The sequence below is a fragment of the Echinops telfairi genome, unplaced genomic scaffold (genome assembly GCF_000313985.2).
Source record: "Echinops telfairi isolate 266 unplaced genomic scaffold, ASM31398v2 ScPeMD7_3;HRSCAF=10, whole genome shotgun sequence".
Lineage (NCBI taxonomy): Eukaryota > Metazoa > Chordata > Mammalia > Afrosoricida > Tenrecidae > Echinops > Echinops telfairi.
Genome location: NW_022103899.1, coordinates 41014507 through 41032310, shown reverse-complemented (window position 1 = coordinate 41032310; position 17804 = coordinate 41014507). Strand labels below are relative to the sequence as shown.

The following is a 17804-nucleotide window of genomic DNA, read 5'->3' as shown; positions in this document are numbered from 1 at the left end:
TCCCCTCCCTTCCTGCGGACTAAGGTCTAGATGTCATTCTGTCTGACCCATTAAATCACCTCAAGCCCAGGGCAGTTCTTTTCTGCCTGAACTGTAATGATAAACGTCCAGAATTTAGTTAAATATTTATACTAACATAATATTCTTATGAAGTTATTGGCCATCTAGATAAGCTTCTAGGCATTTAATATTTGTCTATGTCAAGTTTTAAGATTTTTGGAAATATAACACTGAGTTTCATTTCTGTTTTTCCTCTTTCAGACTTTAGAACTTATCTCTGAAACCCTCAAGCGCATTTTCCTGATTTTCCCGCAGTTCTGCTTTGGCTATGGGTTGATTGAACTGTCTCAGCAGCAGTCGGTCCTCGACTTCCTAAAAGCCTATGGTGTGGAGTACCCAAATGAAACCTTTGAGATGAACAAACTCGGTGCAATGTTTGTGGCTTTGGTGGCTCAAGGCACCATGTTCTTTTGCTTGAGACTCTTAATTAATGAATGGCTAATCAAGAAGTTCAGGTAAATTTACTGGGGAATGATAGTTGGTGTTTTGGAGGGCACTTGATTCAAAAGATTTGGGGAGGGATCAGAAGTCTATATTTTCACACTAGCAATATAAAAATGTTTTGTTCAAAAATATTAGAAAACATTAATATAATTAACTATTCATTTCAAGCAGTAAGGATTTATCCAACCTTCTTATGTTGCCTGCAAGTTTTACTGTAGAGTAGCAGAGTAAAGTTAAATAAGCACAGTGATTAGACATAAAGAGATTATTATTTGGTGAAAGAGTTAAAATATGGACCTAAACAAACAAACAAACCAAAACTCACTACCATCAAGTTGATTCCAAGTCATCATGCGCCTACAGGACAGAGGGAACCACGTGGGTTTCTAAGACAGTAAATCTTTACTCCAGTAGAAAGCCTCATTTTTCTGCCCTGGAGCAGAGGGTGCAGTTCACTGTGTAGCCACGATGCCACCAGGGCTCCACATGAGCCAGCGGTGCTTGCTGTCTCGGTGCTGAGTTTGGAAGACTAGAAGTACTGTAGCCACAGGAGCGACGAGGGGAAGGAATTGTGGGTGTAGCTCGCAACAGCCATAGGCTCAGGAAAAGAACATGGAGATAAGGGAAGAAAAGAATCGTTAATGATAAGGGGGAAAGCACATATCATTGACCCAGCATTTTTTAAATTTAAATCATTTTATTGGGGGCTCATACAACTCTTATCGCAATCCATATATATATCCATTGCGTCAAGAACATTTGTACATTTGTTGCCCCCGTCATTCTCAAAACATTTGCTTTCCATTTGGACTCTTGGAATCAGCTCCTCATTTTACCCTCCCTCCCTGCACCCCATGAACCCTTGATAATTTATAAATTATTATTATTTTATCATATCTTAGACCCAGCAATTTTATTCTAGGATTTTTTCCCCTAAAGATAAGCTTTCACAATTTTCCCCTAAAGATAAGCTCTCACAATTATGGCACCATTGTGGCACCATTACTAATAGATAAAGAATAGTAACAACCTAAATGTTCTCCTCTTAGGGACTGATTTTTAAAAGTATATACATTCATAAAGAATAATACAATTCTCTCTGTATTCTTTGAAAGTTCTCTAATATTATTTGTAAATTTAAAATTGCAAGGTTTACAACTATGTGCAAGGCATGTTCTCATTTCACTTAGAAAGGAAATAATTGTATCATTTATGCCTATATGCATAAGTTATTTTCGATCGGAGTGTTTCTGCTGAAGAGACCTGTATAAGACTATGTTTTCTTCACTATACGTTATAGTTCAATCTTTATACCCATATGTATATGTTACCTACTAAAAAGTACATTTTAAACTTAAAAACAATGAAAAGACAGACAAGAACAGTGGTGGTCAAAAACTATCTTAGGGAATACTGAAGAATTGGGTAGTCCAATTGGATTAGAACAAAGAACAAATGCAATTAAATAGTATGTAGTTGGGAGATTATGAAGTCTTTTGATAGCTCTATGAAAGAGTTTGTTTAGACTTTACACAACAACCAGAAAGTGAAGGATTTTGAACAGAGAACAGCATGATGAAATGATGCTTTAGGAGATAGAATTGTGTGGGCATAGTGCTGATCGGAATGGAAGAGTCAGAAAACTTGGAGTACCCGGAGGCTTGTGGAGAAACAGAAAATAACCAATGGGAGGAAGTGTCTTTTCCAGAAGTGACAGAGTGACTGCAGAACTGGATTTGGGAATGAGGAAGCTATGTTATCTCGGGATGAAGAGGTGGGGAATGCTGAACAGACACAGGAGCAGTGGGAAGAAGGGCTGGGTTTATTTGTGGGTTTCTATTGTGCTTGGTTTGGAATTCACTGGGATTTTGTGAGTTTGCAGTGCTGAAAAAGTCAAAGTATTGATTGGGTGAGGCATTCATGGAATAGAGTGAGAACAACATTTGCATTCTTCATGAGTGAGAAGGTTTTTTTAAGATGTTCATTGACCTTGGGTTTGTGGGTGTTGGACCATTTAATGACTCTGGACCATCTATTGAGAAGCATCCTTCAAACCCATACTGACCTCCTTGTTACTGAAATTAGGATTTTGAATTGTATAGTTAGTCTGTACATAATGAAGGCATGGAAAATAACTCTCTTTCCCAGACATCATAGGAAATATGAGGCAGAGAGAACATATTGATTTCTCAGTGACTTGAGTAGCATATTAAATTTAACAAATAAAACCTCCCAAAACCTAGGATGGTCCATTTTCAGTGAAGGGAGAAGCCATGGAAAGATGTCGGCATTGAGTGGTGTCATTTCAACCTCATGTTGCATAATCTCTGGGTCCGTTTTTCAGACTCTTCTTCAGAAAATTCATGTCTTCACCTGGAACGGAGACAATCGATGAAGACGAAGATGTCCGGGCTGAGAGATTCAGAGTTGAGAATGGTGCTGCTGAGTTTGACTTGGTCCAACTCCATCGTCTGACAAAGACCTACCAACTCATCCACAAGAAGATTATAGCTGTAAACAACATCAGCCTTGGAATACCGGCGGGAGAGGTAAGGAAAAAACAAACAAAAGCCTTTTGTCTCTAATGTTTTTGGGATGAGCACAATAAATCACAAATCAACATGTTTCATTTTCGCTTAATATTTCTTTCTGGAAATAGAAACGATTCTGTACTGGTGAGAGAAGGATCCAGTCAGTCCCTGATGTCCATGTGTTACTTAGGCTTTGAGCCTTGCCTCTTGGCAGGGCGATTCACAACCTTCACCATATGTTAAGTCCTCAGCCTCTTCCCAAGCGACTGTCCTCTCTAGGGTGGGCTTTCAGTCAGGAAGCCTGTGAAGGGTGCTTTCTTTCCCTTTTAGTTTCCAAGCCTCTTGAGAAGACAGTTTAAAGAAGTCCGTTTTCAGAAATGCAGACCTAGAACCTCCGTTTATATGGAGGTCGCTGCTCTCACAGAAGCAATAACAAGGCCATTCTGAAAGGAGAAGGTGAATGGCAGTATTTCCCTTCCTTCCTAGCCGAGTTGCAGACCAAATGCATTAAATTTCATTTGACAGAATAAAGAAATTATTGCTTCAGTAGCTTATTCAGTAGACTTGTGATTTTGTATGAATTATGTGAAATCTATAAATGTAATGACTTTGTCAGTTTAGCGAATCTTACTTGTGGGTATTATATCAAGTCACAGAGAGCCTTGCTAGCATAGAATATGTAAAACATGCCCTATATATGTATTTATACACGTAAGGATTTTGTACTCACATGCAAATGTTCAGGTGGTTAAAGGGAAAAAATATGCAAATGCTCATTAGTGTCCTAGAGTAAATTTTATCAAGCTGCCACAGGAACATGACAATACCCCTAAAGAATTCCAGCAATTTGTTTTTCTTGGTAATTTGTCTTATCTGGGGAGAAAAAGAAATGAGAGATAGGAGCAGCCTGTCTTGGGTTTGGATTAAGATTTACATCTTTTTCTGTTTCCCCCAACCAAGTGTTTTGGCCTTCTTGGGGTGAATGGAGCAGGAAAGACCACTATCTTCAAGATGCTGACTGGAGATGTCATTCCTTCAAGCGGAAACATTCTGATCAGAAATAAGACTGGGTATGCAAACACTAACGTATCTGCTGGCAAGGCATAGAATAACCAAATGAGTAAAATAATTAAAATAGACTGCTTATATTATTTTATAGTTACCGTATATACTCAAGTATAAGCTGAGATTTTTTAGCACATTTTTAATGCAGTGTTTGTGATAAAATTAGGTGCCTTGGCTGATATTCGGGCCGGCTTATACTCAAGTATATACGGTATATGAAATCCGTAGGGGGCTAAAATTAGCTATCAGAATTAAGAAAGGAAAATTAAAAAAAATTAAAATTGTAACTGTCATGGAAATTGACGCTAGAAGCAGTACGGTCCTGGAATCCTAAAGGAATGATTCTTCACTATCCTCCAGGCTCACCGTGAGTCAGATCACCTCAACCGCAAGGGGTTTGAGGATGATAGGATTATTTTAATGCTTCTGAACAGACTCATTGTCTTGGGGGCGGCGGGTACAGACATTAAGCTACTAATCAAAAAGCTGAAGGTTCAAGTCTACCCAGAGGTACCTTGGAAGAAAAGTCTGGAGATCTACTTCAGAAAATCCAGCCATCAAAAACCTCATGGAGCACAGTTCCACTCTGGCAACACACGCAGGCCCACCCAGAGGGAGAACCACTCTAAAACAGTTGCTGGTTATCAGAATCGCCACCATCGTAGTCAAAACTGAGCTCCTTTCCCCGTGTTTGGGAGCCGGGGGGGAATACAGCTCTTGAAACTCATGTATGTCTTTTATCTGCTCACGTTAGATCTTTGGGTCATGTTGACTCTCACAGCTCGTTAGTTGGCTACTGCCCTCAGGAAGATGCTTTAGATGATCTGGTGTCTGTGGAAGAACATTTGTATTTCTATGCCAGGATACATGGAATTCCAGAAAAAGACATAAAAGAGGTAAGTACAAGTGTGAAACAGGAGTTCATTTGGAAAGTCATTATTATATCTGTCCCCAACCCCACACCCACTCACTAAGAAGACCAACTTAACCTTTGGAAATTGGTGACATTGTCTTCCTGGTACTAACAATAGATAGATAGATAGATAGATAGATAGATAGATAGATAGATAGATAGATAGATAGATAGATAGACAGACAGACAGACACACATATATGCAATATATACACACACACACTCAAATTATATATATCTCACATCACCAGCCTATGAACTAAACTTTAAAAATTCTTTCCCCTGGTTTTAAATTACTTTCTAAGACTTTTCCGAGAAGATCACACTTGCATTTGTCTCTTAGTTGAGCCTTGGTTGGTGCTGCCTATACGTGCTTTCCATGTTCAAGTAAGCAATAAAGCCCGAGATTCACTACAAAATGCCCAAGTAAAATAGAATATCTTCTATCTTGTTTTGTAAATTGCCAGCTTTGTTCTTTACTGCAACCATATGCCTGTTTAAGCAATGACAAAGTCTTAGTGCAATTTCCTCTGTTTTCACAACCCTGGAGACCTACTGTCTAAGTATGCAGGATTACAGTCTTCACCAGGGTTGCTTTACAGTAAAAATAGCCATCAAAACCTAATTCTTAAGTTGACAGGGTAAAGTTTTGGTAGTGGGTCTGTATGCAAACGCTGCATGGGTCATAAAAAATGTGGCTACAATCAACATCCATGGAAGCAGTAGTCAAGACATCTATATACTGCATTGGGTATATATCCAAACGATTCCTGTAAGTGTTAAAAAGTAAAAATACCACATTAAGGAATAAGGTGTGCCTGATCCAGGCGACGAGGAGCTCTAGTGGTGTTGTGGTTGGACTGCTAACCGTAAGGTCAGCAGTTTGAAACCACCAGCCTGCTCTTCAGCAGAAAGACGAGGCCTTCTATACCTGGGAAAAATTACAGTCTCAGAAACTCACAGGAGCAGGCCTTCTCTGTCCTATAGGGTTGCTGGGAGTCAGAATTAGCTCAACAGCAATGAGTCTGATTTTGGTTTGGACTCAGGCCATGATATCTTCAATCACCTCATATGCATACAAAAGCTAGAACATGCATAATGAAGATTGAAGACCAATAGATGCCTTTGAACTAAAGTGTTAGCAAGTAGTACTGAATATACTATGGAGGGCTAGAAGCATGAACATATCTGTCTTGAGCCAAGTGCAGCCAAGAGGGCGAGACTTCATCTCTCATCCTTTGGATATGTAGAGACTGGTCCCTGGAAAAGGACACCATGCACGCCAAAGTCGAGGCGCAGCGAACAAGGGAGATACTCAGTGATAGGAATCGACAGAATGGCTGCAACAATGGGCTGAAATATTAGGTGGGGTGGAAATCCCCAGAAACCCCCAAGAAAAGAATTTTTCTTTTCAAAGTGATGAATTTAATTTTTTTAACCAAACAATCTTATCACCTTCAATGTATTCTCCATTACACTTAATACATTTGTCAAATCTGTGATTACATTCTTGGAAACATTTTTCAAACCCATCTGTTTAGATGGCTGACAGTATTTCCCTCATTTTTTTCTTCACCTCTTCTATGTCATCAAATCACTGTCATGTCTTGTCCCTCATCACTCACAGCAACAAAAAGAAGTCACATGGAGTGGGGTCAGATGAGTCAGGTGCATGGGGTAAGAGAAGCATGTTGATTTTTGCCAAAAACGGGTGCACTGAGATGTTTCTGTGAGCAGGTGCACTCTGCCCTGGCGGCAAAACCAGTCCCCCATCTGTCACAAATCAGGCCTTTTATGTCACACACTGTTACACAGTCTTTTTAGAACCTCTAAATAGAAAGCTTGATTAATATTCTGACCTCTTGGCATGAACTCCAAATGCATCTCCAAATGTGGCATCTCCAAGTGCACAAAGAGCATCATCTTGATCTTTGATTTCACTGGAGGAGCTTGGTTTGGGTGAGGTGGTGATGGCGTCTTCCACTGGCTTGAATGATGTTTGCTTTCGGGGTCGTAAGAATAGCATCATGTCTCATCACCAGTAATGACCTTGGGGAAAACGGCCAGGTCAATTCAGAGCTGTTCTTTCAAAGCACAGCATGTTTCCACTCAACGCTCTTTTTCCCGTTCAGTCAAAACCCGAGGCACAAATTTGGCCGTGACCCTTCCCATTCCCAAATCTTCCGTTAAAATTCACTGAACCGAGCTCTAAGACAGTTCAGATAACTTCCCCATCTCTTCCATATCTGTCGTCAGTCTTCGAGCACACGTGCACAAATTTTGTCAGCATTTTTGTTTGTTCAAGAAGTTGATGGACATCTAGAATGAGGTTTGTCATCAATCGACATGTCACTTTCTTTGAAAGGAGAAAACCACTCATAAACTTGAGTTTTTCCCATAACGCTGTCCTAGTAAGCTGTGTTCAACATCACAGCAGTTTCTGTGGCATTTTTCCCAAGCAGGAAACAAAATTTCACAGCCACACACTGTTCTCTTAAATCAGCCATCATAAAAACAAGGTTCAAGCGAAACTTTCTATGAAGACATTCTCTGTGACCAGAGAGCACCTTCCCAGTTGACTCCACTTGGGTGCACTAACTCAGAGCGAGTTGCTCAATGCTTACATACTACGAAAGCTCTGCCCAGTGGAGATTTTTTCTGGAGTTCTGTTTTAGGGGGTAGGTACCCCCTCATATAACAATAACTGTGAGGGTGGCACAGTTGTTGTATGGAGGGTTACTAAGAGTTGGAACCAGCACAGCAGCAACTAACAACAAGAGCTGCAGCTTTAAAAAGACTTAAAACCCTTAAATGAGGAGGAAGATGGTGCAGTGATGATGTCTACCTGGTGAAGGACTGTTTATCTTTTTAGAAAAGCTGTACCACAGAATCATAGCACACCATAATAAACAATCCCACCATTGTCAGTACACACACATAATTAGAAAAGAAAAATCCCATTTCCAAATGAGTCCCCAGGGCAGCGCTTCTCAACCTGTGGGTCGTGACCTCTTTGGGGGTTGAACGATCCTTTCACAAGGCGACCCTTTCACAAGTAGACCCGATTCATCACAGTAGCAAAATTACAGTTATGAAATCGCAATGAAAATAATTTTATGATTGGGGGTCACCACAACATGAGGAACTGTATTAAAGGGTTGCAGCATTAGGAAGGTTGAGAACCACTGCTCTAGCCCATTGCATTTACTATTAAATGAGATCTAAAGTGGGTTTCAGAAATTAAGGAATCCAAATGCTTTCATTTGTTTTAGACACGTTTTTCTTCACAATATGACTCTCATTTCACAAATGGATGCATTAAAGGTTTTGTCAGGGAAAGGCAACCTAACTCCTCTCTTGTGGTCCACAGACTGTTCATAAACTTCTAAGGAGACTTCACCTAATGCCCTACAAAGACAGACCTACCTCTTTGTGCAGTTATGGCACCAAAAGAAAAGTATCCACTGCACTGGCCTTGATCGGAAGACCATCCATCCTTCTGCTGGTAAGAGATTCTGATGAAGACAGGATGTGAAATCATCACAACCACATATCTAGCTGTGCATGTAACATTTCATCATGATTGTAATAACCTTGCCTAGATGTCTTACTGTGTGCTTACTATTGTAGAAGATCGTTTACGTGCACAATCTGATTATGGGAATTTCTACCAGCAAATAATGTGTTACCATGAAAACACATCTTTAAAAACATGATTAATCTATTTTTTTATTTGAAGCTGTCACTCATCTTAGGAAAGAGCAATATATTGTGCTAAAGTTTTATTTTCCTGGATGGTAAAGAGGTGAATCCCATTGGAAGGTGATCAATAGTATACCATTCTTTTTCATCTGAATGTTTTTGGAGGCAAGGAAACACTGTGGTTGAACAGAGTCTTAGTTATCTACAAGGTGTATGCTAAAAGAGAAATCCTGTAAGTAGGTGACTTTAACACACAGTAGGTGACATTTTTCATGACAGGTTGAGAGGTTAGAGGTCTAAATTTAGGGCACCTGTTAATGTAGTAGGTATGAGTTGGGCTGCAATCCAAATGGGTGGCAGTTCGAAACCACCACTAGCTATGAGGGTGAAAGTCTGGGCTTTCTACTGCGACATCAACAGTCTAGTCTCAGAAACCCAAAGGGGAGTCCCTATGAGTCAGCATTGACTCAGTGGCAGCGGGTTTGGTTTTGGTATTAGGGTACCCCCCACCCATCCCCCCTTCACTCTAGCTTCGTGCTTGTTCTATGTCAAAAGAAATTAACTTGAGGCACATCCTACACTGATATTAGCTCATTCACAAAACAAAGGAAACCTATTCCCAATTGGGATTATCGCCAAAGATATAGGAGTTAGAATTTGCAGCACATGCTTGGGGCTGGGGGTGTCACAATCTCCTCCATGACACTTTTATAGTTTGACATAGACCTGGAACATTCAATTGATCACCTAGAAATTTCATTTACACGTAAAGGCAGTTAGGTAGCATTCTGCTCCAGGGCAAACCATCTTCAAAGACGTTCTTCTCAGTGAAACGAGGTTGCCCTTAGTTTAGGACCTTCAAACTCAGGGAATTCAAACTCAGTAAGAGGCATAACTCTATGTAATAGAAATCCTGTTATGAATCTCTACATTATTCCATGGATTAAGTAATACAGTATCTCCAATCATTTCAACTGCTGCGATAAACCGATACACAACATGTATAATAGAGAAAGTTTACAATGCTGTGTATCCTTGCCAGTCGATGTTTATAATGGGAATCTGTTGTACAAGTGCCCTTTAAAGTGAACAAAACCATCCTTAGGCACCGCTGGGAGATAATAGATACAAAGCACTTAAAAATATTAAAAGCACTATGCAAATGTTATATGTTAACCAGCTGAACCCAAATACAAGCCATGAGAGAAAGAAAACATGCTGTGCTCATTATGCGTTTATGATAATTATGATAAATGCTGAATAGATGGGAGCAACAGCAACACACTGCCATCGAGTCAGGACTCAGAGCGACCCTACAGGGCAGGGTAGAACTGCCCGGGTGGGTTTCCGAGACCGTCACTCTTTATGGGAATAGAACGTCTCCTCTTTGTCTCTCGAGGCTTTTGGTGGTTTCAAACTCAGAACCTTGTGGTTCACAGCCCAATAGGTAACCACCGCACTGCCAGGGTGCCCATGAACAGGAGCAGTGATGGTATATCTTTTGCCGTTATTCCCAAATTAATACGCCTTTCTTGAAATTTAACTCTGACCCTTTACTATAAAAACAAGCCTCTCGTTGCTCTACGGACACGGGTTACCTTATAGTTTGTGTTTTCCTTTTTAGCCCATTCTTGACCTATCATTTGTTTTTGTTTTTTCATCTCGAAGAATCTATTATTGCCTCTTGTGATTGCCCATGACTGCTTCTCTAATTTTTATGACTGGGCAATTTTTCAAAACAGTACTTATAAAAAGTAATGTTTTTCTATCTGCTTGGCAATTTCCGAGAGTCCCTCAGTTTTAATTGCATGGAGAGTATCAAATTGCAATTAATAACATCAAACTATAAAGACACCTGGAACAGATGAGCTGAAAAAAATCAAAATTGTGTTCTTTCCGCCCCACATCATGTATTCTCACCTGCAGCCCCAATTCTGCTCTCAGAAGCAGAAGCAGGGTTGGCAATACCTTGTTGACATAGCTTCAAATATATATGTGACAATGTAACACTATGTGTAAAAACTTTGCTTTGTCACTTAAAGAAGCAAGTTTGTTGTTTTTTTCTCTCCAAAAGAATTGAAGAGACAGGTGTGAAGTAACAGGGTGTCAGCTTCACTGAGACACTTTCTGTAAACGGAGTGACAATTTTACGTGATTAGTTTGGCGTTTTTGTCAGCAGGAGAAAGAAGCCTGTTGAGTATAAAACAAGTTAGTCACAGGACTTTGCAAAGTGATTTCTGTTCCAGGGTATGTGATGGGATGATTCATCTAAAGAGCTTCATCAAACATTAATTAATTTGATACATTTTTCTTGTAACATTTTATGAAGGATGAGCCAAGTTCTGGAATGGATCCTAAGTCGAAGCGGCATCTATGGCGGATCATTTCAGAAGAAGTGCAGAGCAAATGCTCCGTCATCCTCACCTCGCACAGGTAAACCGAGGGGCGACTTTGAAATCAGCCGGCACAAAGGATCATATGATAATAGATGGGAAACGGCAATCTCTGTAAAATGTTTATTGGCTGTGAATTAAAATCGTAGGGGGAGCAAGTCAGGCAAGTTACCCGGTGAAAATGCAGCTGCAGTTGGGTGGCTCTCGTTGACAGCCTGATATTGCTGATTCCCACTGTTAGAACTGCCCTTGGGGCTTCTCTGGACTGTAATCCTTAGGGAAGATTTAAATTCTCTGTTTCTTTCTCCAGCACAGCCTCTGAGTGGGTTCAAACCACCAAACTTTCAGTTGGCAGCCAGGTACTTAATGAGAGTGCAGGCCCTAAGCCGCCTGTTGAAAACAAGTTTCTCATGATGTACAGTCTTTGGCTCCTCAATCCCTATCAAATAAAGCTCAGGGTCCTTAGGCTTAGGAGATAGGCCTTCCATTATCTGAACTCATCTAAATGTCCACTCTTTTTTATTTCTCCCCATGACAACTTTCATATTAGTTGATTCAAATGGCTCATGGTTTCGCATACACACACTGTCCTGCCATACCTCTATGCCTTTCCGGAGCTGGCTTTCCACCTGAAATGGTCGATACAAAGTTTCTCTGTGTTCCAGTCCTAAACCAAGCCAAACTCCAGTGCCATCAAGTCAGCTCTGACATAGCCATCTTATAGAATAACGTCGAGCTGCCCCACGGGGTTTCCAAGGCTGTAATCTGTAGGGAAACAGACATCTATATCATTCTCCTACAGAGTAGCTGGCGAGCTTGAACTGTCAACCTTTCAGTTAGCAACCAAACACTTAACCACTGCCCCACCAAGGCTCCTAGTACCAGTCTGACCAGTACTCTAAGAACCAGCTCACATGCCTCCCTTCCATGAAGCAGATTCTGAATCCAATCATCTAAGCATAAGAGCCACTAAAACACTGTGTCTGGGCTTCTCTTACGACATTGAGCTTGTATGTCACCGTTGTTAGGTACCATTAAGTCCGTCTGACTCACAACAGAATGAAGCACCTCCTGCTCCTACATCATCTTCACAATTGTTCTTCTGTTTGAGCCCATTGTTGTAGCCACTGAGTCAATCCATCTTGTCCAGGGCCTTCCTTTTTTTGTTTCCCCTCTACTTTCCCAAGGATGATGTCCTTCTCCAGTGACTGGTCTCTCCTGATAACGTGTCCAAAGTATGTGCCACAAAGTCTTGCCATCCTTATCCTTACCTCTAAGGAGCATTCTGGTTGTCTTTCCAAGATAGATTTCTTTGTTATTTTGGCAGTCCACACCACTTTCAATATTCTTTATCAGCACCATCATTCAAATGCATCAATTCTTGTTAGGTCTTCTGTATTTAGTTCAACTTTCACACGCATGTGAAGCTTTTGAAAATACAATGGCTTGGGTCAGGCACACCTTAGTCCTCAAAGTAACATCCTTGCTTTTCAGCACTTTAAAGAGATCTTGTTCAGCAGACTTACCCAGTGCAATGCGTTGTCTGATCTCTTGACTGCTGTCCATAAACAATGATTGTGGATCCAAACAAGATAAAATCCTTGACAACTTCAATCTTTTCTCTGAGCATCATGATACTACCTATTGGTCTGGTTATTAGGAATTTATTTTTTAAGCAAAAGGGAAGAAATTTATTGGAGCCCATACAGGAAATCCTAGAGGGGCCCAGCATTCCCTACTTACTGTGTAGGCATGCCCAGCAAAGGGTCATAGATTCACTGTACCCCCATGTCCCAGAGGGACTCCCCTGGAGCCTAGCCCCAAAGCCCCAGGACTGGGTGGGGGTAGGGAAGGGCTTTCATTTTCCTTACATTAAGTTGTAATCCACATTGAAGAAAGCATCACAAGAAGGTGGAAGGAGTACACAATGGCCAGACTTCACTTGGCGTACTTGGGCAAGTGATCAAGAAAGGCCAGTCCCTGGAAAAGGAGACCAGGCTTGGTAAAGAGGAGGGGCAGAGGAAGCCTCTCGGTCAGATGAATTGACGCGGTGGCTGCGGTGACCAGACGGGCTCACACATCACAATTGTGAGGATGGTGCAGGACCAGGCAGTGTTTCCCTCAGTTGTGCACAAGGTCACTATGAGTGACCCAACAGCACTTGACAACAACATGTCACCTGAGAAGAAAGCAGCAATTCGCCTTATCTGCAGGCATTTGAGTTCTATGGTATTTTCCGTTGCTCTCCTTCAAGGAAAATGTCTTTTAAGGAGCTAAAATATAATTTACAAAGTAAATTTATATGAAACAGTTAAGCTTAAGCCCATGAAACTGAAGCCTACTGTTGTGTGCCTTGGATGCTGAATTACCTCTTGGCTCTTGTTTCAGCATGGAAGAGTGTGAAGCTCTCTGTACCAGGCTGGCCATTATGGTGAATGGAAGTTTCCAGTGCATTGGTTCCTTGCAGCACATAAAGAGCAGGTGAGGGATCATGTGGTGTTTACCATATTCTGTTGGACCCTGACTCTAATGGGGCGCTAATCCTCAAGTGTTATCTCCGGCAATGTGGAGGCTCTCGTTGACTCCTTTGTGTTAATTTTTAAATCAAGTTTTGATGCGTTTTAACTGACTAATCCAACAACCTAGCTGTCCTAAAGCTAAAAAAAAAAGCACAACCCATACATTCTCAAGAAACAGCTTCAAGAGTTTACTAAAGATCCAATTCGACCCTGAGAAGTGCATGAGGTTTTATCTTTTCATTTGCCATTGGCACTAGCTTCAACAAGCTATTTAACATATTTATTATATTGAAAACCTTTTGATCAATAATACATTAGAGAAGTAGGCATAATGGCATTAATATCAAATCAAAATGAAACGAATACTGTATTTGACCAGTGTTGTGCATTTATTCATATACACGTTAACATCTAGATGTTAGGGTGTTATGTTTTATTTGTACAAAAATGTTTCTTTCTTGTAAGATAGTATTCGCCAAGATAAGAATCCAAGAGAGAAAGAGGGTCTTAAACGTTGCTTGTAGGAAGACTGTTGTAGCTTCTTTTTGAACTTGGTGCTTACAGTTCACTAGCATGTTGATTTGTTATTTATTTTTATAACCCAATGACTTTCACCTTTGCTGTTGACAGGAAATCTCCAAGGGATTGCTTCTCAAGGCCTTGCTTATTTTAAAATTAGAAAGTATTTAACCTCTCAGACTGACATCAATTGCCAATTCATGGATGTCACAGAAAGCCGAGATGTTAGGTTCTCTTTCTAATGCAGCTTTCACACAAAGAGTTTGACTCTGTATCATGGTAGAAAGAAATTAAAAAATCATGGCACTGCACGTTTTCTAGTTTGTCACATGCCCTGATCTTTTATGGCAAAATGACCGTCTTCTTATGAGACAGGGACTGTAATTGTCCGCTCGGGTCCTTTTTCATTATCTGGAATTCCAGGAGAACGATCTTGGCAAAGGGTCACTCCTGTCATATTTTGCGCTTTTTCGTTGTAGGTTTGGACGAGGATTTACTGTGAAGGTGCACTTGAAAAATACCGAAGTGAGCACGGAGGCCCTGACAAGGTTCATGCAGCTGCACTTTCCAAAAACATACTTGAAAGTGAGTCAGACACCGTTGGATCTTGCCTGGTTCGAATTGTTATAATCTAAAATCACAGTGGAAATTTGTCATTTTCAAGTTGACCAGAGCTGTGTTATTAATCCTAATATGTTGATTATATCAACACATGAGATACTATGCAGCATATTTAGCCTTGACAAACAGAATCTTCAAATTCTATAATAATTATATATTTATGTAATATCACCTTAATTATATATTTTAGTGGTTTAAAATTGGCAGACCCCTTTCTCATAGACATATTTGTATCTTCTTTACAAAGCTAAATGATCATCTGAAGTGGTTTTCAAGTTCATGCGTTTACTAGCTTATGGGCTGTGCTTATTAGATGACAGATATTTCTGGCTTATATGACCAGGGACTTTGTTGTGTGTGGAAGATAAACGATGGGGTTTTGGAATGTTAGAGCTAGAAAATATTCTCTCCTCTCATCTCCCTATTTGAATGATAACATTGATACAATTTGAACTAGGCAAGGTAGAAATCAAGTCCTCAAGGGCCCTGAATTGAAACATATGCAGTAAGTTTCATCCTTTGAGGGTAGCGAAAGCTATCCTATGAGAATTCCGCTGGGAAGCCTAACCCCATCTACCCTACCACCTTTATCTTGCCCCTTCAGACTTCTTCCCCAAACTCAAAGTCATGGTGTAAACCAAAGGACAGAATTCTTCAGGGCAGAGAGAACAGAAATGTATAGATAGACCTAGATGGAGGATGTGTTGAGAAACAAATTGCTTAACCTTTCAATATTTTTGTTTAGTAAAAGTTTCTATGATTTTGTAGCAAAATTTTTTTACTTACCCACATATGTGTGTGAGGTTTGGGAAATAATCCGTTATCTTCTAAGTCCATTTATCCATAAATTTTTGAAGTCAGCTCATATATCTCCACAGGATACACAAACACACATTTGGAGATTATATCTATATCACATAGTAATATTTAAATATACTTGGTCCAAAAAGGTTACATCGATTAATATCTTTGAGATACAGTAAGTTGTAGATGATGATTATAGTCAATGATCGACTTCAGAAGGATATTAATGTGGAATGGTAAAAAGGAAATGCGATCCAGTTCTGCTTGTGTGATTCCTAGCAAGATATTTACGGTCTCTGAATCTCCTTTCCTTCATTTGCAAAACAGGAACAATAGCATGTATTTCACAAGATTAGACTTAGCCCTAAATAATAAATTATCCATAAGGATACTTCCATAAAGTGTAAGGCACACTCTTAATGTGAAATAATACAAACTAGAGGGCCAATTCTTTATCTTTACCTTTACAAAATGCCTTTGCCTCAGCCTCCCCAAATCATGGCTAGTCTGTCCAGGAAATCACAGCTTTTATGATTCTTATCAAAGCCCATTTCCTATCATCTAAATTAAAATCAAATTTAAACATTAAAGGACACCTTGCTTGCACAAGTTGTGTCAGTTGTAATGCTTTTTCTGTTAGTGAATGTCTGATTTGAGATCTGGGTTTGTTCACAAGTGATCAGACTACATCCTCCTGCAGCGTGTTCCTCTGGGGACCAGTGCTCTCGACAAGGCGACTGCAGTGACAATGAAAGCTTATTTTCTTGCTAAGCAGGCTACTATTCACCAGTCTGTGCTGGTTTCTAGGCATCTAGAAAGCAGTAACAAGACAACAATTTAGGAGCATAAATAAGCAAGATGGTGCCAGCATTGTGCCAGATTATAGAGCAGAAAACAAATCCAGGGGAGAGGCCAGACAATGTTCAAAGGGCCAGGAGAGAGTTTCCAGTTATGGGAAGGCTGGAATAAGAATGAGGAGACCTGTGGGCTAGGTATGATCCATGATAGCTTGCATGAATAGATCCAAGAAAGAACACATTCTGACTACATCAGTGTTTCTGACTGATGATCCTCGTGGTTTGGTGCCAGGTAATATGCCGGTTTAGAGTCCCTAGGTTCCTGAAGAAGTGGTGCGGTGTCTCAGGCAGGAGTGATGAGAGTCAACAGTCTTGATGGTAGATAGAGAGAGGAACATTTAAACCGGAATTATTTTAGAGGAAAAGAAATAGGATATGGTAACTGATGGCATGAGTCTTCATTTTGGAATAACAGTAGAAGTACACCATCACTCTGCACTGGAGACCTGGTGGTGTAGGGGTTACCTATTGGGCTGTGAACCACAAGGCTCGCAGTTTGAAACCACCAGCTGCTTCGAGAGAGAAAGACGAGGCTTTCTAGTCCCAGACAGAGCACAATGTTACTTGTTAAAAATCCTCCACAGAAATTAGAATAGATTACTAGGCAGGTGGTGATACTATTGACTGAAATAAAGAAATTGAAAAGAATGTTAGGGAGTTGAGGTTGAGAAAGAATGAGACATTATTTGGAAGAGGCTTCTCAGAGACTACAAAATGTAGCATAGCGAGCCCATATAAACTGAACAGATAATTCCAAGCATTTCAAAAGCAATTCTAATATTAATATGAAATGCCAAGAGGTAATCTCTGAGAAAACTTACATGAGTGAGCATAATCAGACAACGGAAATACCATTCCACAGATTTTCTTTCCCAAGCAAGAAGATAATGACATTGTAAGTGCATGGATGTGGAACACTTTGGAATTTTCATTAGATTTTTAATTTGTTTTCTCTCTGACATTCATAAAACTGTTCATCTTCTCTTTGCAAGCTGTTAGTTTAAAAATATGCCCATTATTTACACTCTAGTATAATTTCCAGTGAAATGAATTTCAGTGCTTTCTTTAGCTCTTGGCAAAGTTACGTCTAGCCACACCAATATTCCCTGACATTGCAAAATAAATGTCTTTTTTCCTTTGGTTTCTTCCAGGATCAGCATCTCAGCATGCTGGAGTATCATGTACCCGTCACAGCAGGAGGCGTAGCAAACATTTTTGATCTTCTAGAAACCCACAAGGCTTCCTTAAATATAACCAATTTCCTAGTGAGCCAGACCACTCTGGAAGAGGTAAGCTGGAGTCTGTGACTCATGTCTGCAGGTAGTCAGTCTCAGTTCACCATGGTGGGCCATTCTGATGACTCCACGGTGGGGCCA

General features: G+C 40.3%; 1 protein-coding gene across 1 annotated transcript in view; it reads left to right on the top strand.

Moving 5' to 3' along the window:
* ABCA12 (ATP binding cassette subfamily A member 12) overlaps window positions 1-17804 on the top strand; it is a 190896-nt gene that overhangs the window by 170749 nt on the left and 2343 nt on the right. Inside the window, exons 43-51 of the mRNA XM_030887512.1 lie at window positions 262-515; window positions 2849-3053; window positions 3996-4105; window positions 4855-4996; window positions 8384-8518; window positions 11045-11148; window positions 13497-13589; window positions 14626-14731; window positions 17580-17717. Coding sequence (XP_030743372.1) covers window positions 262-515; window positions 2849-3053; window positions 3996-4105; window positions 4855-4996; window positions 8384-8518; window positions 11045-11148; window positions 13497-13589; window positions 14626-14731; window positions 17580-17717 — 1287 coding nt within the window. The remainder of the gene's footprint in view (window positions 1-261; window positions 516-2848; window positions 3054-3995; window positions 4106-4854; window positions 4997-8383; window positions 8519-11044; window positions 11149-13496; window positions 13590-14625; window positions 14732-17579; window positions 17718-17804) is intronic.